The 7,904-nt window shown below is 37.0% G+C and overlaps 1 protein-coding gene across 1 annotated transcript; it reads right to left on the bottom strand.

Moving 5' to 3' along the window:
* Nucleotides 1-201: 201 nt before the first annotated feature.
* chrm1a (cholinergic receptor, muscarinic 1a) lies at nucleotides 202-1,777 on the bottom strand. Its single transcript, XM_062999638.1, has 2 exons — nucleotides 1,049-1,777; nucleotides 202-942 (listed from the first exon to the last, which is right to left on the bottom strand). Exons 1-2 carry the CDS (start codon nucleotides 1,775-1,777, stop codon nucleotides 208-210), a joined length of 1,464 nt encoding a protein of 487 aa, XP_062855708.1. The 3' UTR covers nucleotides 202-207.
* Nucleotides 1,778-7,904: the final 6,127 nt, after the last annotated feature.

Raw genomic sequence — 7,904 nt, 5'->3', positions numbered from 1 at the left:
ACTAGTATCGGTACTCATGCATCTCTAGTCATAATTGTATGTTGCTTTGGATGAAAGCATCTGCTAAATGCTGCAAATGTATATGTCATTTTTTTCATTCATTACCTTTAGGTATGAAATGTAAAAACAGCATTTCTTGACTTCAGAAAGTCCAGCCGTGTAGATAAAAAGACAAAAAAGACAAAACAGATTTTTTGGAACTAGGTGTCAGTACATAGAAAACGACTTACCCTTACCCCTTATCCTACCCATTTTCTGTTTACTCCACCTACAGAGTAGCAGGGCCTTGAAAGTGACCCGGAATTGCTTGTTGCAGAAAGCATAGCAGAGTGGGTTCACTGTGCTGTTGACGTAGCATAGCCAGTAACCCAACTGCCACAGACTTTCTGGAACACAGTCATCACAAAATGTAGACACTAGCACCATAATGTTGTAGGGTGTCCATGTCATTATAAAGGCCAGCAGGATGGCACACAGGGTCCGTGCTGCCTTCTTTTCTCTTACCAGAGACCAGCTACGTGGCTTTCTGCTTCTCTGCACTTCATCTTGTAGAGGAGTTGAAGTACTTTTAGCTTCAGGACATTCGCTAATTGATTGCTGACTGTCTGATTGACAGTTCTCCACTCGAACACTAGATTGCACATCAGAATTACTGAGAGAATCTAGCTTCCTAGATACCAGAGCAAGAGGAACATCCGCAGGCTTTTTTGCAGCATCCTGTTGACTGCTGAGGATGTAATGTGTGCCTGCCTGTGGGTTGTAGTCTGCAGTGTTTGATGAGGGTCTGATGTATCGTATCCTCCTTGTCTTCCACAATGTTGCTGTACAGTGCGTGATGAAGGGACACAGACTCCTTTTTACACTGTTTTCTGACTTTGGCTGGGTGCTTGTCTGAACCCCGAGCTTCTCCACGTCGCTTACATAGCTACTACTGGACTGGGACTAAATAAGACCGAAAAGAAACCAGTATAAAACAGTTGTAAGTTGTGTAATAATGGTGAATGTTTACATAAAGAAAATGTATTGTATTGAAAAATTCTAAGCCTACCTGTGAAGATTTGTTTGATCCACCCACATGAGACCCCATTAATCCTGCCAGTTGCTTTGAACGCTTCTCTGTCTCTCGGTACACCTGCCAGTACAGGACCACCATCACACTCACAGGAAAGTAGAATGCTGCGATGGCTGTTCCAAATGTGATCACAGGTTCTGACAGGAACTGGATTGAACACTGGTCTTCCGCTACAGTCCTTTCACCCACTATGTGCTGCCAGAACAATATAGCCGGTGCCCACAGCACAAATGATATTCCCCATGCCAGAGCAATCATTAGTGCTGCCCTTTTGGGCGTGCGACGAACCCGATAGGTTAGCGGTCTTGTGACGGACAAGTAGCGGTCAAAGCTGATAGCCAAAAGGTTCATGACAGAAGCATTGCTTGCCACGTAATCCACAGCCAACCAAATGTCACAGGCCAGATTGCCCAGTGTCCAGTGACCCATCAGGATGTAAGTGGTGTAGAGGTTCATTGAGATAGTTCCAAGAATGAGGTCGGCAACAGCCAAGCTCAACAAGAAGTAATTGCTGACCGTCCTAAGAAGGGGGTTGACCCGAAAAGAGATGATGACCAAAATGTTGCCAATGATAGTGATGGCTGAGAGTGGAACAGTTATTAAAGTGATCATTGCCATCCTCCAGGAAACGATGACGCCATCAGAAGGTGCTTTTGTGACATTGGATGTCCAGGACATAGTGATTGTGGTAGTTCTCGCATTCATCTTGATGGTTTACTGGAAGATTGTATTGACTTACTGGATTCCGGATGCATGTTTTTTATCAGCAGGGATTATTGTGTTATATTTTGCTACCCTATGAAGAAATATTGCATTAATCAGTATCATTGCAACATAAAAGTGCTAAAGATTTGATAAAGGTAGGACAGATGTAGCCAAACAAAATATGTAGTCCTGTACTGCTGCAAGGTGAAATGGACATTAAACACACTTCTTACATGCGGTACCTTAAAACCTTATCTAATCACCTAATGGTTTACTTTATGATTAAATGTTTCTAGGTGTTATGTGATGTTCTGTTTAGCATAACAATACTGTTTAGTAAAATACAGTACTTAAAATTCACAATAAAGAATTTTATATTATTTGTTATATGGGCAGTATTTCTTATTTAGGCAATTGTAGCCCAGCGGTTTAGGTACTGGACTAGTAAGCAGAAGGTTGCTGGTTTAAACCCCAAATCACTGCCAGGTTGCCACTGTTGGGCCCTTGAGCAAGACCCTTAAACCCCATTATTGTGAATACTGTTGTGTCTAATGCTTTGATTTACATATAAAGAAAAAGGAACCATGTAATCAAGTCTTCTACTCATTGCCATAGTACATTTTAAAAACATGGCAATTGTTGCATGACTCTATGTCCTCAATCTTAAAGCATTTGTAAATATTTATTTAGGATATTTATTTAGACTTGCATAACTGTGTACTATAAAGAAATTAATTGAGATTTACATTGCTCAATGGAAGCTCACCTTATACGTCACATCACAGGTATCAGCTCTGTGACCTTCATTCAGGTACACATGAGGCTGAAGTTTTAAACACGTCTAAAGTTTACTTCAAACAATCCAATACAAAAGAGTTTTAAAAACTTAATTTGATAAATTGCTCTTACCTGTTGTTCCACGGATACAGATCCTTTTCCAGAAACAACTAATCTTCTAGACGTGCTTTTCGTCATTGCCAGTCATAATTCACAAACACCAGCTTCTTGCTCCTCCCTCAACAGCAAACTATATAGTTCAAATAAAAAATAAGGAGAAAGAAAACAGGGGCAGTGTGGACCAGGCTACTCCTACTTTTTTCGTCATGGATCAATCTGTCATTCGGTGCTACAAAGACTTACATTTACAGAACACTTCTAATGAGTTCAGAAATGAACAATCACCAGTTCCTTTCTTTCTATAGATAAGAAACCATAAAAATTTTATTTGATCTTTGCTTTATAAAAAATAACAATGTTTTGTCTTTGTTCACAATTAAAAGAAAGCATTTGAGGAATTATTTAAAAAGCTGAGAATACCAATCATTTTATTAATAAATTTAGATAATTATACAGTGTGTTTATCTCTAGCTAGAGGCACAGTGACGCACCTGGTAAAGTGAGTGACTCACAGCCACTTAGGTCCTAAAGACCTGGGTTCAATCTGTGCCTCAAGTCACTGTCTGTGAGGAGTTTTCCAGAATCTGTGTGGGTTTCCTCCAGGTGCTGTGTTTTCCTTCCACGTACCAAAAACTTACAGAAAGACCTACTTCTGTACATTGTTTCTAGGTGTAATTGAACAAGTAAATGTGTGAGTGTTGCCCTGTGATATAATGTCACCTTCTTCAGGGTGTGATTCTGCCTAAAATTCAACTAGAGATTGAGTTGAGACTTACCCTCACCACACATTCTATACTTTCGGGTATGAATGTGTGTACAAATGAGTGCTATAGTTCCAACCAGAACAGAAAACCCCTTTTTAATGCCTTTATATTATTTAAATAGTTTGCTAATATTATGACCAATGAATAGTTTTCTCATCAGTGTTGTCTGACTGTATATTAAACTCTGTACATGTGGATCTGCATGCAACTTTTATTATTATTATTTTATTATTTTACAATAATTTTGATATTTTGCATCATGCTTAAGTATAATGCTAGAACTATGCTTAGTATACACTAATGTTGTTAGGAGATGCTTTAATATACTGATAGCATCTCTATTATTCGATTAGCATGTTTAATTAGCCATTGTAATGGACTGTTCACTACCAATTTTGTGTAAAATCTACATTCTGAACGCTGAACTAGCTTATGGTCTTTATGTTCACGTTAATATTATACATTACTGTTATGTTTACCATGTTGAACTGTCATGTGTCAGTTAAGAACTTTACATTATTTGTTTTTCAGCATAGACTTGACTTTTTAGGACAGTCCAGATATTCTCTGTAATTCCCACAGCCTAATTTTAGCCTGATTTAGCCAGTCCAAAACCATTTTGGTCATTGTACTGTTGGAAAAAGTACTGTAGTTACCAATCAAAGATTAAAAAAATTTAAGGTAATCCGCACTTCATTATTCTGTAGAACAGACTCAGGACATACTAATACCATCACCTCAATGCTTGACAGTAGATATAGTGTTGTTGGGTTTAAAACATACATCTTCTACATCTTCAGTCATAGTTTTATCTGATCACAAAACCACTAATATCTGCTGAATTTGAAACAGGGACATTTTTTGACTTACCTACAGCGAGGAATCATTTAGTAAGGAAGCACTGTAAGTCGCTCTGAAAAAGAGCGTCTACTAAATGCCAAAAATGTAAACGTAAAAGTGACACCTGTGTTCTAACAGTTTTATGACCTGGACATCTAACAGTATTTTATGACCTGGACATTCCAGGATTACATTTCTCCAGCCTGACTCATTTTAACTGATACAGTGACAATTTGGGTTGTCTTGCTGACCCTTGCAAAAAGACCACTGCTCCATGTTTTTTTGTACTTATAGATGATTTTCATGGCACCTGTAATTACTTAGAAACACTTCAAGTGACATTTCATTTCATGGTGCATTTTGTTTATGTTCTAATCCTTTAGTAACTGTTACAGGGAATAGCTACAGAAATTATTAAAATACCAACATTGAAATCTCATGTTAAATTAAACTTTTAAACTACCTTAACTGCAAATAACTACAGATATTTTATCCATAATTAAGCTACAAAAAGCACCATGTAGAGGAGGATTAAAATGAACAATATATTCATATTCACACCAAAGGCTAGAAGTGTGTAAAATAATACAAGCACTACATATAAATATAGATAGAACTTACTGTGTTAAGCTTGTAGTGGTGATTATTTGTAGCATTAGTCCCATGGTCATGATCGGCAAGCAACCTGCAATCTGAAATACTGTAAAAATGTCTGCCTGAAGGATCTATGTAGTTTACCCAATCACCTGAGGTGGAGAAATTTGTGACGCAGGTATGTGACCTTACTATTTAAATATTGACTGTTTTAACTGGACTGTTAAAAAAAGAACTTTATTGTATAGGGTTATAAAAATGTATAAATAAATTAGACAAATTTGAGACAAATTTCAGTTGTCATAAAATGTATTATTTTGGGGAAAAAGTGCAGTTGCTTTGAGTTACTAAGAAGTCTGTACAAGAATTAGTCAACAGATGTTTTGTCTATTTTGGTTTATTTTTTGTTCTTTCCAGCTTCCTTTTCACCTCTGACTGAGTATAGGATAAATGCTTTTAAATGACTTCACCATTTGTAGGCTAAAGTTAACTAATCTAAGTAAATGGCAGATGAAACATTTTATCACCTGTTAAATGGTGATATTTTGGTTGGTTGATTGATTGATTAATTACTTTACTAATCCCCAAAGGGAAACTGCAGTGTTACAGGAGCAATTCACATACATCACAACTAACACAAACACATCTGCATAGTGCAAAAATCGACCGTGTATGGGTATTGGTCTTCAGTATGGGTCTTTAGTGGTAGAACAGAGATACAACTGGGTAACTGGACATGACTAGATTTGGAGAAAAAGGCAAAAATGCACACAGTCTGATGCATAAAATCAGTTTACCAATATATAAAATCACTTTTATGCTTACAACTTTGGGGCAACAGTTTAAGGAAGGCCCTTTCCTGTTTCAAAGCGGGTCCGCTCGCCCTGACCTCAACTCGATTGGGATAAACTGGAATGTTGAATCTTTTGTTGCATGCTCAGTAATCCAGATACACAAATCCACAAAGTTGAATCAGTTCATCTGGACACAAGTTTGTTGTAGTGAACAAGTTGTTGTCGCTACAACAAACTTGTGTCCAGATGAACTGATTCAACTTTGTGGATGGAATGTTGATTGTAAATCAGGCCTTCTTGTCCAGCATACTTGTCTGGCCTTACAAATGGAATTACAAATGGAATAGAATGACCTACAAGCCCATACTGGGAGATAAAAAAAAATCTAAGTTTTAATATACATTAACCAGAAGCAAGCATTGATGCCAGGTGCCCAGGACCCATTATCAACTTTGCCACCATAACACTGTACTCGGCTAGCTAGCACCCAGAACTGTAAAACTGCTGTCATATTGGAAATAGGAATTGGGATTAACCTTTTCTAATCCATTTATTAATTATTCTTGTAAAATGTATAAACAGTGTTTAAAACTTCCCAGGACAAAAAGGGAGAACCATATAGTCAACATATTTGCTGTCAAAAATGTGAACAGTTTACTCTATAATTGTGCCTAGTTTATATATATTTAAGTGTGTGGAATTGCAATGAAGCCAATGTCCAGTATGTATTCTTTTCTGTGCTCAGTGTTTCCAGGTGTGCAGGTCCAACCTGACTCTGATCCGAAAGAAGCAGATATTAAGAATAAAAATGACAGATGTACTGTATGAGTGGGATGTTATATTTATGACCCAAACTCTGCTACTTAAAGATGACTTTAGATACTTTTATGACTGGAAATGACTTGCTGTGTTGAGCAGTTGTGATAAACTCGTACACTCCTTTGTACTTTTTTTTGGCTGATGTTTAATGTCTCTTCTGCCCTCTGGTGGGTGCTTAAGGTGGTATCTGTGCCACTCAGATGCAGGGAAACGTGGACTTACAGGTGTTGTCATTTAAATATGTTTGTTTGTTTGTTTATTAGGATTTTAACGTCATGTTTTACACTTTTGGTTACATTAATGACAGGAAACGGTAGTTTATCTCACACAAGGTTCATCAGTTCACAAGCTTATATCAAGCACAGTCATGAACAATTTAGTAGACAATTTACCTCACTTACATGTTTTTGGACTGTGGGAGGAAACCCATGCAGACACGGGGAGAATATGCAAACTCCACACAGAGTTTTGGTTTGGACTGTACAAGTACTTATAAAGGGCAAAATTAAAAAAGCTTCAATTATATCTCAACTAGCGAGTGCAAACGGGAAAACTGAAACAATAAGCTCATTTCAATTTCTATATTCTCTGTCAGCCAATCAAATACCACTCATTTGTGCAATAGAAATATAAAACAGCTTCAATAGAATACAACTTGCAAGAGTTTGAACTATTTACTACAGGGATGTTGAAACTACTACCCGTGGGCCATGTTTAAACTGTGGGTGTTGCTATCACATAAAACAAATCTGAAAACACTGCCCATCTTCTTTCCCCCAACTCAAAACATTAACGCTACAACTACTACATTGATGTTACCGTGTTTTTGGATAAACATAGCAGCTCCAAAGAAACGAGACAGAGCATGCAGAAGATTCAGAGGTAATGCAAAGTTCAGAGTTAGTGTGTACATTTAATTTAAAGTATAATAATCTTCCCACTAGAATTATAAACTGGTGAGTGAAATAGTTTTTACAACACTGTCAAAGATAAATAATTTGTCACACAAATAAAAAGAAAGTGTAATTGTTAGTAATCAAGTAGGCCTATTATATTTTTATTTGTTTTACTACAAAAAAGTCTGTGACCCATGTTTGCATATTTTTTACTCCATCTGGCCCCAAACAAAAAAGTTTGGACACCCCGGATTTACTCCATATGGCAAGGCAGAAATTGGTCTTTTGAGGGGATATTTCAGGTGGTTACATTGACTGTTTACTGAGTCTGTAGCATTATCAACATTGAATTAAAGGTATACAGTAGAAACTGCACAGTACTGTACTTCATTAATTTAACATATTCTTGTGATTATTTTTTTTCTTCTATTTTTCTAACTTATATTGTACATTTGGTGATGTAGTCAGTTTCATAATGTCATTGGACTTGGTCTCATGACCTTCTCATTGCTTGTTAGTCACT

The sequence above is a fragment of the Trichomycterus rosablanca genome, chromosome 8, assembly GCF_030014385.1.
Source record: "Trichomycterus rosablanca isolate fTriRos1 chromosome 8, fTriRos1.hap1, whole genome shotgun sequence".
NCBI lineage: Eukaryota > Metazoa > Chordata > Actinopteri > Siluriformes > Trichomycteridae > Trichomycterus > Trichomycterus rosablanca.
Note: the sequence above shows the minus strand (reverse complement) of the source record. Positions and strands in the feature narration are given on the sequence as shown.

Excerpts from the sequence above, each read along its gene's own strand:
- chrm1a (XM_062999638.1), bottom strand. The coding sequence starts at position 1,777 with ATGAATGCGAGAACTACCACAATCACTATGTCCTGGACATCCAATGTC. Across the intron at positions 943-1,048 it reads GATCAAACAAATCTTCACAG|TCCCAGTCCAGTAGTAGCTA; the intron begins GTAGGCTTAGAA and ends GGTCTTATTTAG.